The sequence below is a fragment of the Stylophora pistillata genome, chromosome 12, assembly GCF_964205215.1.
Source record: "Stylophora pistillata chromosome 12, jaStyPist1.2, whole genome shotgun sequence".
Taxonomy (NCBI): domain Eukaryota; kingdom Metazoa; phylum Cnidaria; class Anthozoa; order Scleractinia; family Pocilloporidae; genus Stylophora; species Stylophora pistillata.
In genome coordinates this window covers 22,689,952-22,708,697 of record NC_142530.1, presented here as the reverse complement: position 1 = coordinate 22,708,697, position 18,746 = coordinate 22,689,952, and the positions used below count along the sequence as shown (strand labels likewise).

General features: G+C 40.3%; 1 protein-coding gene across 2 annotated transcripts; it reads left to right on the top strand.

Annotated features, from left to right (window-relative positions):
• Positions 1-7,474: 7,474 nt before the first annotated feature.
• Positions 7,475-13,404, top strand: LOC148719307 (uncharacterized). Of its 2 annotated transcripts, none has more exons than XM_088740736.1 (2): positions 7,475-7,726; positions 7,841-13,404. In XM_088740736.1, the coding sequence occupies exon 2, from the start codon at positions 7,867-7,869 to the stop codon at positions 11,629-11,631; it is 3,765 nt and encodes a 1,254-aa protein (XP_088596862.1). In that variant the 5' UTR covers positions 7,475-7,726; positions 7,841-7,866; the 3' UTR covers positions 11,632-13,404. The 2 variants fall into 2 exon arrangements, with proteins under 2 accessions (XP_088596862.1, XP_088596863.1); XM_088740737.1 differs by having other exon boundaries at positions 7,475-7,735.
• The last annotated feature ends 5,342 nt before the right edge of the window (positions 13,405-18,746 follow it).

Below are 18,746 nucleotides of genomic sequence, written 5' to 3'. Positions count from 1 at the left end.
TATGACCGACTCATTACGATCTAAAGCACAAAGAATGTCATTTTGAACCCTCAGTAGAGCCGTTTCAGTGGAGTGAAATGACTTGTATGCGGATTGAAACGTTTCCGAAAGACCATTAGATGTAATATAGTCTGTAAGCTGGACACATACCGCTTTTTCCACAAGCTTAGACACAAACTTCAAATTAGAAATAGGTCGAAAACTTTCATATTTAGTGAAATCAGCATTATGTTTCTTTAAAGTCGGTGTCATAGCTGCAATCTTCAAGACATCAGGCATAACTCCAGTAGATAAAGATGTATTCACTATGTTAGTCAACACAGGAGTTAGTAAATTGAAACATTCCTTCATTACCACTGCAGGCAGAGGATCAAGTACACAGGATTTATTAATAGATCTCAATGCAAGTCCCTTGATGTCTTCGTAACTGACATTAATAAAGTCTGAAAACACAGAGTTACATTCCACGTAGTTACCAAGAGTCACTTCATTAGCATCATTACCTTGCGCAGAATTCTTCTCTATTAGTGTGGCATGGATACGATCAATCTTGTCAATGAAATAATCAGCGAAAGAATTAGCTAGTGCATCGCTACAAGATGATGGATACCGTGCAGTTGATTGCTTTTGTAGTAGTTTTGATACTGTATTAAACAAAACCCGTTGATCACTTGAGTTTTCAGTAATGATGGTAGTGTAGTAAGAGGATTTCAACGACTTGATCAAATTATTCACAACGCAGCACTGACGATTATATTCTTGTCGATCAGCCTGCAGCCTGGTTCTTCGCCATTTTCTTTCAAGGCGTCGTTGCTTACGCTTCTCTACAGATACCTCATTAGTGTACCACGGAGCAGCAGGCCTAATAGTAACAACTCGGCGCTTGACAGGAGCATGCTTGTCCATTATTGATCTTAATAAGGTGTCATACTGTTGAACTAGATGATCGAGATCGCTGGATGGGTCGATGACGAGAGGGCAGTCAGCAACATCACTAAGAAACGACTCCATGTCAAGAGACCGAAGCTTCCGATAGAAGATAACTTCCTTCCTAAACTGGGGCTTTCTTATGGAGACATCACACATTACCGCCAAATGATCAGAGATGTTAGGATCATAGACTTTGATATTATTGAGCATGTTATCATCAGACTTATTTATAAGTAAGTCAAGAGTATGGCCATTGCGATGAATCCCAGCACAGACACGTTGTTTAAGGTCAAAAGATTCCAAGATGTCAGTAAAACGTTTGGCATTTACATCATCTTGACAATCCATATGAAAGTTAAAGTCACCAGTAATTAGGACTCGATCAGAAGACTCCACAGTTACAGATTCAAGTAGATGTGAGAATTCCTCAAAAAATCGATTGAAAGAGGAATTATCAGGTGGACGATAGATGACTAAGATCCTGACACTATATAGGCTCCGAAGACGAACATCCATGATTTCAAATGTATCATAATCAACTGTTAATGAAGTGTTGATGTTCAGCACATCCTTAAATAAGATACCAACACCGCCTCCTCTTCCTTGTTTCCTGAGAACATGTAGGAATCTATAACCTGTTGGACACAGTGTTCCAATCTCAACATCATCCATATTGTGTGGTCTCAGCCAGGTCTCAGTAAAAGCTAGTATATCTACATCAAAATCCACCACAAAATCTTTAACCTCCATTGTCTTATTACGCACGGAGCGTGTGTTCAGTAGAGAGAAATTTAAGCAATGCGATAAACCATTTTCACTGTATGGAATCTGCGCAGAATTTTGTGAAGAAACTTCAGGCCCAGGATGCGGATGTACGTCACCACTAACCAATAGAGATATTGCCATGGAGTTAAAAGAGGCCGTAGTATTACTGCAATAAGATATTCTGCTTTTAAACCATTTTCTCTTCCGAGTCCTTAATAACAAACCTTTGTTCGGGCTCATAAAGAAAAACATCCCATGGGAGGAGAATGCAAATAAGCTTCTCTGCCAGCGAGTAATCCGAGCATGACTCATAAAGAAAACCATCCCATGGGAGGAAAATGCAAATGAGCTTCTCTGCCAACGAGTAATCCAAGCGTAACATATTCCAGGTGAAGTTGGTTCAACGACTCTTTGGAACTGGTTTTCGAAGCTGTCAAACTCAGAGGTGACTTGAAAATCCCCGCCAACACATCTCAGTAGGATTATCAACCACAAGGACCAATTTAGAAAACGAATGGCCATCTTTAAGCGCATAAAAAAGTAGATAACACCAGAGCTTGTGAGGACACGTCCGCACCGCACCGCACCGCAAATCGCCTATGATGAAGCTGTGTTCCTGTGCTTGCTACTTCACTCGCCGGAGTGGAGGCCCATAGCAAATTGTTCGCTCCGTCGTTTTCCTTTCCAAAGAACGCAAAACAAATCCTGAGCCTTGCGAGAAAGAAAAAACAGCTTCTACCTGCAATATCAACTTTCTTCCAGAGATTCTGCACTCGATAAGACAGCTTGTTTCACGAAAGCTTTCCTTCGCACGGTTTTCCGGAGCTCAACCTTCCATCGCGCAATCATCCCTTCGATATTGGCAGTAGTGGAACGAACAGCTTCCTGATGAACTTTCACTTCAGCGCAGAGATGATCTTTAGCAGCTTCCAACAGCTTCAATTCTGCCTCGCGAACAATATCGTCAATTTTGGCTTGAAGCTCGTCGACCGTTATGACCTTTGGCTTGGATTCTCTTGATCCTAAGTCCAGATGGAGTTATACCTTGGCCCGCGTGAGTCTCTAGAAATTTGATTCTAGCTTGAAGAGAGGAGTAGGCTTTCTCGGCATCTGCTCGCATTCGAACTGTCCTTCGGAGGATGGTTTATGGTTTCGATAGTGGGGTCGAATCTGGAGGAACTGCTTACTGGACCTGGTAGCTCTGGATCAAACAAGGCTGAAGATCGGCGACGTTTTGGTGCGGAGCGACTATCACCAGTTTTGTTCGCCATGTGGTTTCTTCTAGAATTGACTTGAACAATTTTTTAATTGTAGACTGGTGAGCAGCACTTCTGCAAGCAGTAGTTGTAAAACTTCTTGTATTTTCCTACGCGTTTCGTCTAACTATCGTAGACTTCTTCAGGGAGTTTTACAAGTATGACTAAAAGCCTGCATTTATAAGCCAAAGTTATAGGAGCCGATGACCGTAAAGGCTTGGCCGGACTTACGAAGAGGAACAGGCGAAGTTGTGAAAAATTTGTGAAAAATTTAACACGTGAAAGGCAAGGTGAGAAAAATATTTTGGGGGCCACGGTTTTAGCTTGTATTTGTGCAATGATATGCAGTGTTCAAATGGTAAACGCCTCAGTTGCAGAAGATCACAAACAAACAAATATGTTCTATGGCTTTTCTGATTAGGATTACAACGATTATTACAAGAAATTCAGAATAAGTAACTGTTGGAACTAGGTGCTGACTACTAATTCCTTGTCTCCTTGAGCTCCGCAAGAAGGCCACTAAGGATGATCTCCTTGTACTAGGAAATCATATCGAGTTTTTGTTCCTACAGGTAAGGCTGTATTTACTAAGCTATTTTCCCCTGATTTAATAGCGTTCCCGTCGAAAAAAGACTGAAAGTATGGTGCAGCTGGAAAAGCTATAATGGTAACCTAATCATTCTAAGCAACATGGCAATCTGCGGTCTTTCCTTACACTTAGGTAGTACGGAAAGCCGTAAAACTCTTGAACAAAAGCTCATCTTTCAAGCCGGCAGTCTAAATCCCACAGGTATCAACGAACGCTTTTCATTCCAGTAATTTGTTCGTGTTTTTTCTCGTTGCCATGTTCCCACCAATCACGTAGCTCCATTTTCTGGCTTTAAAAGGACACACAACCCACAATTCCTCTATTCGCTCCGACAAAGGACTAACGCTCGAAACGTCAGCCTTTATAATCGTAACGGTGGCCAATTTACCATTTCAACTTTGTTAATATATTCAAATTATTTCGTTACCCCCACCGACGCAGCCCCAAACTTTTCTTTACAAACTATCAGCCTTTATTCATTTATAATGGTAACAGACGGTCTTGAATAAACTTACCAACAACCTAGTAGTCGTAAAATGTTTCCTGCCGATGTTGCCAGAGTAATAACGAAGAATCACCGCAATCGAATGTATATGATCGCGTTCATCCGTGAAACCATTTTTTCTATCTAAGAGGTTATGGAAAACATAAAGAGAGAATATTGTAAAAAAGTCCTGGAATTTTACTGATTGGAAAGAATACGAACCGTTGGTATGTTTTCTTAGTTCCTCAATTTCAGGATTTAAAGGTTTCATGTTTAATCACCAGATTCAAGACAGTACTTTGAAATCAGGTTAATTTTTTTCGAAGTTCAGTGGAATCCTCAGCACTCGAACTGTTAAGGGAAACGTAACGCAGTACGAGTACAGGGGGGAGTGAGGTGAGTGAGCTGAGCTCACTTGGGATGGGGCACTACATTACTTTGCAAATCGCTCGCCAACTGCTAGTGATTCACACTTCTCGTTCCATGTTCTTTGAACAGTCTGCAACGTTAATTAAGCCGATAAACCGATTGAAAGTGCAGTTTATTGCTTGAATGATCATTTTCGTGAATTCCTTCCTAGCACTTAAAAGTCGTTCAGTTTACATGTGATTGATTCCACTGTTGGTCGGTTGTAGTCACCCATTTGGGGCAGCCCTTCGTACTCTTTTACGGCTGTTCAACATATTCCAAGTCTACGGCTCTTTGAAGCAAATACAAAAATACTCAATTTCAAATTTAAAATTATACATTATATTTGTCCACTCATGATTCGTAACCCATTTACTCTAAATTTGAACTAAAAAAACGCAATTGAAATTCCCTGGCCATCAGCTCTTGTTTCGAAAAATCTGGTCTGACACCAAACGATTAAAAACAACAACAAATGTCGTTACTCCACTTAACGTTCCAGAAGAAAATCAAGTGTGGATATCTTGTCGAGGGGCATTGTGCAAAGTGGGTGATGTGCTGGCTTCGCGGATCTTTCGAGACAGTTCTGTCAGTAGAGGGCTTAAAAGGTAACTTTCTCGATTATAAATATGGTCTATTTGGATCATTTTGTATGTGTCTATTCTAGAAGAAAGAAAGATCACAGTAAGTGACAAAATCTCAAATTCAACTCATATGTTCCTGAGGGGATCGCCTTGAAGTTTCTTAAATCAGTCATTCCCATTGGCGGAGATCTCAGTGATAACTCAGAAATATCCATTTACGAGTTGTCCTCGCTAGGGTGAAGAAAGATGAGATGCACAAATCTATATAAAGAGAGGACATCAATAGTTGTTCTATCTACCTCTCCCCCCCACCCCCAGACCCGAGAGAAACAACCACGAAACGCGCGCACGTATTCTCTGGGAAAAGTGTGCGAGTGTCTGGTAGGTGTGTTGTTCTTATAGTCAGTTTAATTTAAAAGGTTATCCAAAATAAATTTAATTTTGCAAAAGTCATTTCAGCCAGAATCAGGGAAAATAAAAATGAATAATTACATTATAAGTATTTCACAAATTCATATTCTCTGTTTGCTATTGTATTGTTTAACTTATGTGGAAAAAAATACATAGATAGGAAAAAGTTTTTGTTAAGTTTTGTTGGAGGTAGTTGCGGTTCGGTTTAGTCGCCTGGTGTTCTTTGAAGTGTTCTTTTCTAAACAGGATTCCTGCAGGTCGTTAAGTGACCTTAAAAAAAGTAAGCTTGTAAAAAAGGCAGGTAGTCTTGTACATCATCAGTTGGTTTGTAGTTATAAATCACGCTTATTTTTAGAATTGAAACAAAAAATCATTATCGTAGAATTCGTTTTTCTTTCCTCGTTTCTGTGCGGGATGGAATAGTTTCTGGAATATTTAAGGAATTTACAACAACTTCTCGTGAAATCACCTAATTTTCCATGCAACTCAGCATTTGGAAACGACACATGTTCAGCGTCGATGTGCGTGACAGACTTAAAGAGAAAACGATAGGTCACGCGATGGCGTTGAATAAATATAGCCGTTTACGGTCGTCTCAATACAAAGTCATTTCAATATAAGTTGATTCGATACAAACTGAAGTTGATTCGGTACATCGATTAAGTCGATTCTATCCACGTAGAAAGTCGTTTCGTCACAAATTCAGATAAAAACTCGTGAAGGTTTATCATTCAGACATCCAAACATCCGTATTAATTATTTATCTTTTTCAAAATGGTGTAGATCGCGCGCGCAGCTCGGTTTAAGGATTGCACAATAATTGCCGGGGGTGGGGAGGGGGGAAGGAAATCGAGAGGGGGCGGGCAGTATGTAAAATCATTGTTTTAGGGAGGTCGGGTAACGTGTCATTCTTTACGTATGATGGACGATCCTCGCAGTAGATATCGCTATTAGAGCAATAGCGAAATTCAGACCTGAAAAAAATCAGGCCTGTACGGGACTCGAACCACTGACCTCTGCGATACTAGTGCAGCGCTCTAACCAATTGAGCTAACAAGCCAACTGAGAGCAGGCCGTTAAGTTGATTCGTAATGAACCCGTGAAAGTGATAAATGAGATAGAATAAATATATGAAAATCATATATTTTGAACTGCGGTATTTGATACGTATGATGGACGATCCTCGCAGTAGATATCGCTATTAGAGCAATAGCGAAATTCAGACCTAATAGCGATATCTACTGCGAGGATCGTCCATCATACGTATCAAATACCGCAGTTCAAAATATATGATTTTCATATATTTATTCTATCTCATTTATCACTTTCACGGGTTCATTACGAATCAACTTAACGGCCTGCTCTCAGTTGGCTTGTTAGCTCAATTGGTTAGAGCGCTGCACTAGTATCGCAGAGGTCAGTGGTTCGAGTCCCGTACAGGCCTGATTTTTTTCAGGTCTGAATTTCGCTATTGCTCTAATAGCGATATCTACTGCGAGGATCGTCCATCATACGTATCAAATACCGCAGTTCAAAATATATGATTTTCATATATTTATTCTATCTCGTGTCATTCTTTGTATGAGCTATGTGGTCAAACGTTTGCACATGTGCGTTTACTCTGAACATATCTAACATATCCTTTGAAGAAGAATTTGAATTTAAATAAAATGAAATTTAAATGAGAAAAGAAAAGAAAAACAAAAAGAAAACTACAAAAGAAATTGAAGCAGCCAGGGCTTGAACGTGATACTTTCGGACTCGAGTAGAGTAGGTAGCGTTAGATAGGTAGATATGCAAAGCGCACGAAATGGCGAGCTTTTCTACTGAAATAAAGTTGATGCACATTTTAAAAAATGTATTAAAATACATGTACCTATTCGGCCTGTCAATTGAACAGTGTTCAAACTCTGCTCTAATTAAGTTTGGAATCGATAAGAGCTGTTCATTAACCTCTCTACATTTTATACCACATTTCTTTTTTACCTACATACAGTCATAGACTACCTTTTAATTCATAAGTATCACTATTTTTTACTCTTGGAGTGTTTCGGATGATTCCGAAATGATCCAGGATGTTTAAAAATGTTAAAGAATATTGCGGAATTTGACATGATGTTCTGTGGTCCTGGTTTTATAAATGAACCTTAATTCCCAAGCTTTATTCTCTCTTATTTACTTTCTACTTCCTTTTATTGATTTTCATGACTGAATGATTTGAAATTGATTCATCGACTAACGCCCTGCAAGAAGACTGCATGACGTCTTTCAGTACGGAGCTCCTTTGCCGCTAACACAGGTGTTAAAAGTACTGTTGCCAGTATTTTGCCTGAAGTTGAAGTAATTTGATTTCTAAAGTTGTAGATTTGGTAATTATTTTTATCATTAGCTAATAGACGTATTTTCAACAAAGGGTTGCAAGACACGTCTGCAACAGACATGGCCGCTGCAAAAGAATATACCGATGAGCAACTAAACTATTACAAGATTTGTTACGTCACAACTGATATCCTAACCGAAGGTTTGCGAACAATTTTCAAACAAGAATGGGACAGTCGTTACAGGACGACCTTTGGAGAATGGAAAGATGCTCCTGGTAATGGAACAGACTTTTACAATGCAGAGTCCCCGCCAAACCAAAGGAGGAACAAGCATCTACTGGCGACCATGATTAAAGGAAATAGAGCAGACTGGGACTGTACCATGCTGTTTTACGCCATTCTCTACTCCGATTGCATCTATGGTCTAAACGCGGTAGTAAAAACGAATGTTGACAATCTCAGAAAATTTCGCAATGAAGAATTTGCTCACATGCCCCAAGGTCAACTTTCGGAGTTAGAGTTTAACACAGCTATTGGCAAAGTTTTCGCTGCATTCCAGGCACTAGGTCTTTCCACTACAGAAATTCAACAGATCGCAAACCAAAAGACGTTTCCAACGAAGGAGTTAAGAGATGTTTTAGATCAGCTAAATGAGATAGAGACTGAACTGCAGAATCTGAAAGATAAGCTCAAGGAAAATGAAAAACAACTGCAGGATCTTAAAAATGAGATTGAAGAAACAGAAGGAAAACGAAAGGGCCTTGAGGATCTCATAGAGCGAAGAGAAAATGAACCTCAGGAAACAGACGAACACCGCAGGAACCTTAAAGACCAGCTAAAGAGAACAGAAGAACTACAAAGGAACCTTGAAGATAACGTAAAGAAAACAGAAGAGAGACGGAAGAGACTTGAAGATCAGTCACTAGAAAAAGAAAAACAGCTGAAGAGCCTTGAAGGTCTGTTGAAGAAATCCGAAGATCAACGACAGGTTCTTTCCGAACAACTGCTGAACGACACTTCCCCATTTTGCATTCTTCCTCCTAAACCTTCACACAATATAGCAAGTTGCGATGTTGAGGTTGCTGATATCTCAAAACAGCTGCAGGAGCTTAAGCGAGCTGATAAAAGCAACTTAAGTGTCTTGTATATCTCCGGGAATCCTGGCAGCGGTAAATCGCAACTGGCCCGTCTTGTAGCCGAGAGATTTTACGAGAAAGCCCAAAAAGACTATTGCTCTGAAGTGTTTGTAATGACACTCGATGCGGAGACGTTAGGCACACTTCTGGAATCTTACATCACGTTCGCTCGACAAATGAAGTGCCCGGAATATGCAATTACAAACATCCATAGCTCAAAGAATTTGAAGACAGAGGAGAAGATCAACAGCCTGATATCCTTAATCAGCACAAAGATTGGTCAGTACGAGTCCTGGCTTCTGTTGGCTGATAACGTTAAAAGCTTATCTGAACTGCATGTTCATTTACCTCAGCAAGGACATGGACAGTGGGGAAAAGGTTATCTGTTGATCACGACCCAAGATACCTCGTGTATACCGTTACCAGGCCTTTCCATTCAACACATCTCAGCAAGCGAGGGTATGCAGTCCGAAGAGGCCTCTTCTTTGTTGGCCCGGATTTCTGGTATCAGTGACAGTGAGCTGGGAGAAGTAGTAGCTAGAGAGCTCGATTACCAACCTCTTGCGTTAGCAAGCGCTGCCACCTATGTGAGGCAACTTCGACAGAGCAAACGTTTTTCAGAGTTTGGTTGGAACGACTTTCTGAAAAAAGTAGAAAAAGGGCAACGTGATGCGACAGAGACCCTACTTGCAGAGATCAACCCATGTTACAAGAAATCGATGACAACAGCAACAACACTGGCCGTTAAAGAAGTGATGAAATCGGACAAAATCATTGATCATGCATTAAGTTTTCTCTCCCTCTGCTCGTCACAGCCTTTAAATGAGGATATCGTGGTGAATTATATTGTCAACGCAGCAGGAATAAAAGATAAAGAAATGATAATTATGAAACTCCAAAGATGTTCGCTACTTTTGTCACATGAAGATGAGTTTGGAGTCCACATCCGGGTACATCAGGTTGTACACGATGTCGTTACGTCGTTGATTCAGGGTTATCCGGAAAGCCGTCACGTGAAAACTTTGAAAAGCGCTGTGGCGGCGTTTAACCTGTTCATAGATAACAACTTACCAAAGGAATCGTCAGACTCAATTTTGCAAAGCTACGCCCTTTCCCTACATTTAAGATGTTTTATTCTTAATTTTGAAAACATACTTTCAAAGGTTGCCCTTTCCCGAATCGTCCAGCCTGAAATGGGGAAGCTCGGCGAAATTTGTGAGAAGCATTGTCATTTTCAGGCCGCAAAGAAATGTTATGAATTTTTACTACAAGCCGCTCTCAAAAAGTTTGGAACTGAGTCCGCTGATGTTGCATATTATTACAATAGCTTGGGTGTGGTTAACGAGGAAGTAGGCGACATTGAGAAAGCCAAGAAGTATCACAAACTTGCTCTGAGTATTAATTTGAAAACGCTGGGACCTGAGCATGTAACAGTGGCAGCTAGTTACAGTAACCTGGGTTCTGTTCACGAGGAACTGGGCAACTTTGAGAAGGCCAAGAAGTATTACGAACTTGCTCTGAGCATTGAAGAGAAAAGGCTGGGACCTGAGCATGTAACAGTGGCAACTAGTTACAATAACCTGGGTTCTGTTCACGAGGAACTGGGCGACTTTGAGAAGGCCAAGGAGTATTACGAACTTGCTCTGAGCATTGAAGAGAAAAATCTAGGACCTGACCATGTAACAGTAGCAACTAGTTACAGTAACCTGGGTTCTGTTCACGAGGAACTGGGTGACTTTGAGAAGGCCAAGGAGTATTACGAACTTGCTCTGAGCATTGAAGAGAAAAAGCTGGGACCTGAGCATGTAACAGTAGCAACTAGTTACAGTAACCTGGGTTCTGTTCACGAGGAACTGGGCGACTATGAGAACGCCAAGGAGTACTTCGAACTTGCTTTGAGTATTGAGGAGAAAAAGCTGGGACCTGACCATGTAACGGTGGCAACTAGTTACAGTAACCTGGGTTCTGTTCACGAGGAACTGGGCGACTTTGAGAAGGCCAAGGAGTATTACGAACTTGCTCTGAGCATTGAAGAGAAAAAGCTGGGACCTGAGCATGTAACAGTAGCAACTAGTTACAGTAACCTAGGTTCTGTTCACGTAAAACTGTGCGACTTTGAAAAGGCCAAGGAGTATCTCGAACTTGCTCTGAGTATTGAAGTGAAAAAGCTGGGACATGAGCATATAACAGTGGCAATTAGCTACAGTAATCTGGGTTTTGTTCACGAGAAACTGGGCGACTTTAAGAAGGCCAAGGAGTATCACGAACTTGCTCTGAGCATTAAAGAGAAAAAGCTGGGACCTGAGCATGTAACAGTGGCAACTAGTTACAGTAACCTGGGTTCTGTTCACAAGGAACTGTGTGACTTTGAGAAGGCCAAGGAGTATCACGAACTTGCTCTGAGCATCTACCAGAAAAGGCTACGACCTGACCATTTACATGTGGCAACTGTTTATTGTAACTTGAGTTTTGTTTACAAGAAACTAGGTGACTTTGAGAAGACCAAGGAGTATCACGAACTTACTCGTAGCATTAGACAGAAAAAGCTAGGACCTAAGTGTGTTCAAGTTGCCTGTTTCCCAACTACCAAAAGTTCCGTGGGGTCTGTTGATCCGGCTTTGGATATTTCAGAGCAAACCGAGGAGTATCCTGATGGTGGCCTTAACTTTCGTTTCCGGAAACGTGCGGCTGAAGATGGTGTTGCTCCAGTGTCAATCGATGGTTTGTGTACATCAAACCTCGTTTGAAAGTGGTACTATATGCACTAAAAAGCGAAAGATGAAAAGCGAGTGAGAAATAAGAGGACAGAAATTGTTAGAATTAATCAAAAGTTATTTTCTTAACCTCTGAGATTTTGCAGACGAGACAATGATTTATTTCGTGTTAGAAGACTTCAATACAACCTGCGGTTGTTGATGTTGAGTTAAGATAAATAGTAGCAGTCCGCGTTCAGTATTTTTCTAGGCATCAAAACCTTTCCAAGTAGGTGGAATAGACTTGTTCGTGGTTTTTGCTTGTTTCGGTTGGCTTTTGTTTCTTTTTCATAAATTTCTACAAACTGTTTTTATGACAAAAACGCGAAATACCAACTGCTATAAGACCGATTTCTGTTTTGGTCATTTACTTCCTTATGTTTTGTTTGTTCGTTTCTCTTTTATTTAAAGAGAGTAGTTTTGACAGCCTTGACTTGTTGTAGTCGTTCTAATTTTCCTGGTTCTTTTTCTAAAGTATGGAACGTGAGCTGTCTAAAAAATCATATATTTATATCTGCTTTAGATGACGAAAACCATCGACACAGCATTCAAAAGGTAGTCTAAATTACGTATGCTCAGTCGTACTTAATTAACTAAATTAAGGTGGTGAAGCCTGCTTATGAGCCAAGTGGCCCATCCAGTTTCTGTAGCATGCAGCGACTAGGAGTAATTCTACTCCCCCCTGGATGTAATGGTGGTCCATTGCAGAGTAACTTCAAGCATTAACTTCGCCGCTATCCATTTAATTCTCCTCGGTGAAGAGAAGCACTGTGAGAGTAAAGTGTCTTGCCCAAGTACACAACAATGTCCCCAGCCAGGGCTCGAACCCAGACCACGCGATCCCGGACTGGGAGTCGAGCGCTCTAACCATGAGGCCACCGAGCCTCCACTAACTAACGTAACTAATTAAAGTAATAAGCAACAAAATTTTGAATAGGTTCGTGCGCGTGTTAAAGAGACTTTTCCTGATATATATTGGTTTTCAGTCAGTGAATTCATTGTCTTCTGTTAAAAAACAAACCATCCTAATCTTGCAATTATTTGTTACCTAAGAAAGCTTTGCCATGAAAAAACTGTTTAAAAGCCAACAGAAATTCATCTTTTCAATTGAACGACGTACACTTACTGCGTTTTGAAACTGTTCCTTTGATGATGCTATCGTTTTTACGTCAGTACATTGGTAGCCTTAGTTCATTTAGAAATCGAACATCCTTCGTTTTTAATTTTTGTCGTTTTTACATCAGTACATTGGTAGTCTTAGCTCGTTTAGTAGCCAAACATCCTTGGTTTTTAATTTTTGTCATTTTTCTACCATTACATTGGTAGCCTTAGTTGATTTAGTAGCGACACATCCTTCGCTTCCTCTCAAAATTGGAAGTATGCAGCTGAAAAGATATTCTTAAGATACCATTATTAGTTTCAATTGATCGATTAATTTTCCTTCCTGGGACTTTACCTGAAGACTGTATTCTCGGAATGGATAACAAGTTTATTTCAAGACTCCATTTCACCTTTTCTAGCTTTCCTTCGTCTTACTTTCTTACTTTAAGTTGTGAATATTTTTATTGTGGAGACTTTCAAACTTGTAACTTCGCTCCTTTGTCTAAGGTGCTTTTCGCTTGTGTTTGTGCAATGATAGGCAGTGTTCAAATGGTAAACGCCTCAGTTGCAGAAGATCACAAACAAAAAACTATCCTTTATGGCTTTTCTGATTAGGATTACATCGATTATTACCAGAAATTCAGAATAAATTACGGTTGGAACTAAGGGCTGACTACTAATTCCTTGTCTCCTTGTCTCCTTGAGCTCCGCAAGAAGGCCACTAAGGATGATTTCCTTGTACAAGGAAATCTATCGAATTTTTGTTCCTACAGGTAAAGCTATATTTTACAGAGCTATTTTCCCCTGATTTAATAACAGTCACAGTGCTGAGTAAACCTATCGACAACCTAGTAGTCGTACAATGTTTCCTGGCGATGTTGCCAGAGCAATAAACAACGAACAAACGCCGCAATCGAATGCATATGATCCCGTTCATCCGTGAAACCATTTTTTCATCCAAGAGGTTATGGAAAACATAAAGAAAGTATTGTAAAAAAGAAAGTCCTGGGATTTTACTGATTGGAAAGAATACGAACCCTTGTTATGTTTTCTTAGTTAATAATAATAATAATAATTTAATATTTATATTGCACAAATTAACATGTGGATATGATCAAATGCGCATCACTACATTTTTCGGGGGACTTTGGCCGGACTGCATCAGCAGTTTACAAACAATCGAAGGAAACTTATTTGAAAATGCCCCCTGCCCCCCAATTCCCAGTAAACAGGCCAGACCACATCACAGTAATCTCGTGATTGGGTTCTTTGACGTCCCCTGCCTAACCAAACTGAGTAATTAATAGATGCAGGAGACAGGACCTACGGTTTATTCGTCCTTATCCGAGAAGACTAGAATGTCTATCCATTTCTTGATATTATAGAAAGGTAGCGCATTCTCCTCAGTTATTTTAAGACCCTGACTGTTGGTCCGGCCGGGGCTCGAACCATCGACCTCGACCTCCCGCACAACAGTCCAGCGGTCTAACCAATTGAGCTAACCGGGAGGAGGATGTTTAATCGCCAGATTCAAGACAGGACTTTGAAATCAGGCTAATTGTGTTTTCAAAGTTCAGTGGAATCCTCAGTACTCGAACTGTAACAGGAAACGTAACGCAGTACGATATACAAGGGGGAGTGGGGTGAGTGAGTTGACGGTAGATAATTGAAATCAGCTTGACGTGTTACTCTACTGTGGGTTACCATCTATTATAAACTGACTGAGACACTATACGCATGCTTATTGGTCAAAAAGCTATCATTCTGAGTACCGATAAACCCCCAGCTTTTTAATAAAAGAAGTAGCCCGCACTCTACATCACTTGGGTTGTTGGTGGAAAACTCCATTACTTCGCTTTTGTCACTTGGGATGGGACACTACATCACTTTGCAAATCGCTCGCCAACAGCTCCTGTTGTTCTTCTCTCATGTTGTTTCGACAGTCTGCAAAGTTAATTAAGCCGATAAACCGATAGTCTTCTTCGCAGCCGTTGTTTGTCACGCAACGCTCCCTCCCACACCGTTGTGGGGGAGGGAGTGTTGCGTGACGAGCCCAAACAAAGGCTGCGAAGGAGACTAATAAACAGATTGAAAGTGAAGTATCTTGCTTGACTGATCATCTTCGTGCATCCCGTCTTAGCATTTAAAATTCATTTAGTTTGCATGTGATTGATTCCACAGTTGGTCGGTTGTGGGTAACTTTTACCCGTTTGGGGCAGCCCTTCATGCTGTTTTACGGCTGTACATCATATTCGAGCTCTAGGACTCTTTGCAGCAATTGCAATTACAAAAAAATACGTAATTTCAAATTTAAAACTATACAACTGTACATCAGTTGGTTTGTAATTATAAATCAAATAAGCTCTCTCTTTCTTTCCACTGGAGAATCGATGAGTACTGTGGCGCCCTGCAGAGAACAGATAGAAATTACTATCATTATAATTACTGTCACTCTTTCATTAACCTTTTTACTCCTGAGATCTAATTGGTAATTCTCCTTACTGTCTGCCATATAATTCTTATGATGTTGGATTGGAGAATTTGGTATTAGACCAACTGATAATCATCACTTGTCTGCTTGATATTGTACTGATATTGTAACGAGAAATTCTGTCTTAGCCACTCGACGGAGTTAAAGAGGTTATGAACATGATCGCTACAAGCTCCGAATTGAGTGTGTCTACATCGAAGTACTCTCATCAGTTTACGGTACCACGTGCTGTTATAAGGTTCACTTAAAGCAAAATCAACCAATCATACCTCAGGAAATAAACAAGATTCCAATACAATTCAACAATAAGTAAAGGAAGCAAAATGTAACAAGGCCATCAAAAGTAGTTCATTGTTCGTTGTAACATGTTGTGTGACATGTCATTTCGTTACTGATCTCCTGTATGGAAACAGGCGTTTTTTTTGTCTTGAATCATTTGCTTTGAATTAAGACTGAGAATGTCGTCTGTGAGATACAATGAAATATATGAAGTTCATATATTTATTTTACGAATCAACTTAACGACCTGCTCCCAGTTGGCTTGTTAGCTCAATTGGTAGAGCGCTGCACTAGTATCGCAGAGGTCAGTGGTTCGAATCCCGTACAGGCCTGATTTTTTTCAGGTCTGATTTTCGCTATTGCTTAAATAGCGCTATCTACTGCGAGGATCGTACATCATATGTAAATGTCGTCTGTGTTTTTGTTTGTTTCCTAGTTCCGTTTCTGCATCTCGATACACCCATTTGATGTGAGTTTTTTGTTCGGGGATCATCACAACCCAACTCGCGCCGAAATGATTCTATAAATTATCGATTTGTCATCAATTATGGTTACTTTGTTAAGAGAAAAGGAAATAAACCTTTATTCATGCTCACCTTTTGAACGAGGAAATTTGCCAAATACTGGCCAGCTAGAACATCTGCAAGCAAGTGCCGGATTACGTCCCAATCTCTTCATCATTCAAACTAGGATTTAAACGGGTGCCAGTGGAAAGGATAGTCTGTACAGAGCTTACTCGTAAATGATGCAATTGGAAGTTTTAAATATTTCCATAATTGTGTCGAGGAGGTTACTGTCAAGACATACCCCATCGAAGGATATTAACGTTCCATGGAGTTAAGGCGAATTTAGAAAATTTTCATTAGTTTAAGTCACTTAAGCTTTCTCAGCTTTAATTTCCGCATGATTAGTGTAGTGGTTTGTATAATAATGGCTGCGACCATTATTATACAACTAGGAAAGAAAACTAAGCTTTCTATTTCCTTACTTCTTACGGTGTTTCAATATCGGTAGAGGGGTGCCGTCAGGCACTAGCTATAGCCATAAATATAACTTATTAACCACGCGCGAGGGCCGTACTAGGAGAATATCGGCCCGAGGTCTTGACAGTACGGACCGAGCACAGCGAGGTCCGTACAAAAAAGACCGAGGGCCGATATTCTTCCAGTACGGTCCCGAGCAAGCTTGGTTAATAAGAGATTTATTATACAACTGAAGTTCAAAGGGACACAAGTGCGGTTTCATTCGGGACCATTCGGGACAGTGCCCGGTCCAATACTGAGAGAATATTGACCGGCAATAGAGCATTTTGATTGGTTGATTTTAGTTATTGGCCCTCTGACTGCCCGAGTCATGTGATAAAAAATCCTTACTACACTTATCACCGGTGTTACAGACAATGTAAAGAAGACTCGAACTAGCGAGTTTCCTTTACTAATGCCTATCTCAAGTTAAGATTTGATAAACAATGTTTCCACTCTGGATCCTATTTACGCTTAAAATAAAAATTGACTTCGTAAATTGTGTTTCTACAAGTGAGTTTCTTTGTTTTCTCTCAGTTTTAAATACTTGCATATCCTTCTTGGTGTAAGGCAGTACAGTATTTCTTTTGCTGCAGTCGCGTTTATTTCAGTAGCTTGATTTTTGAAAATGTCACTTCGCATGGGCGTTCATTTCTTAGAATAAAGTTATCCAGAAATCATTGTTATTTGTTCCAAAAGGAAGTCGTTTGTGGGAAGCGAAATCCCTTAATTTTCCATGCATTTCTTTCGATTCAGCATCTGAAAACCAAGCAAACGTATGCAACGTGCGTGACAGGCTTCAAGGGAACACGATAGGTCACGCAATGTGTCACCACGCAGAGCAACTGCTTAGAATACATGTACAAGCATATCGAAAAAGGCATAAGGAATTTTCAAAGGAAAAAAAAAAGGATGCAATCAAAAAAACAGCCAAGAGGAACTTCTGAAGGATAGAAGAATTCAGTTATCTACCAATTATCTTTCAGGAGCGGTCAATTATTTTGGTACATCTGTCAAAGACGCTATCCAAATCGAATTCTCGGATACCTGTCATCCTTTGTGCAGTGATAGTATTTACACGGTGAATCACTGTGACATTTAAGTAGTTCAATAGAATAGCCAAGGCAAAATAAGAAAAATTTAATTGAAAAAAAAAAGTTGAGCGGCAGTTTGTCTTCAGGCTCAACCCGCCTCGACCCACTATTCCCAGGCTCCAAACAAACTTTGTCGATTGTGCCGATGAAGCATTTTCATTTGTCGGAGTTTTTCAGTCGCTGAATTGCTGTGGAACAACTTGGACATTTCGATCAATCTCTTCGAGACCTTGCCACCTATAGTTAAGCGTTTATTACGCTGTCTTTAGGGAGAGTGCTCTTTTATATCGCAACCGAACAGACGGGTCATCATCTTGTAGTGATCAACTGAGAATCTTCCTCCTTTCGAAATTTCTGCCCTCGCTACTGGTAATCACGCGATGTGAGATCAAGTATTGAGGTAAGATTGCTGCGTCTTTTTTTTTTCTTTTTATGTCTGCTAATTTTGCTTCCGTGCACCTAGTCACTCACTAGCAAAGAATCACTTGTGAAGTCCAGTAATATCTCGGGGGAATATTTTTAAAATTGGCAATGAGGTTGATACATATCAGAGCCGCGTATTGTCAACTCTCCTTTACGGCTCGGAATGCTGGCGAATGACAGAACAGGACCCCTCAAGATTAGCATCCTTCCACCCAGCAAGCCTCACGAAGATTCCGAGAATCTTCCGAGGCAGGGTTGGAAGGATTTCGTTGCTGCCCTATGTGCCACACAGACATGATTGGCAGTAAACAAAACATAAACTCTTGAACCAAATATGGACCTCTGTGAAAACGTTTCATTTATCCTCGCTCAATAGACGTAAAGCAGATCGCTTGGGGTTGTTCATTACGGTGGATACTTCAGTAATGAAGTATTGTTACTATCGTTTTTCTGATAAAGCGGTCACTTAAATTTAAATTCGCCTTCACCTGGTTCCAATCCGTTCGCCTTGCTCAAGAGGCACATTCTATACATCAGTCTCTTCAATCAGTTATCTTCATAAGAAATTGTTCGCCGCCTCTTTTCAAAGAAGGCGACTGAACTTTGCACTTAGTTCAATCTCGCTGTGGCGACCACATCGACGTTGTGTAAACAAAATTATATAGGAACACAGCCAAAGTAAATTCTGGATGAGTAGGA

What these genes read in the sequence shown, in the direction of transcription:
- LOC148719307 (XM_088740736.1), top strand. Translation starts at nt 7,867, where the DNA reads ATGGCCGCTGCAAAAGAATATACCGATGAGCAACTAAACTATTACAAG.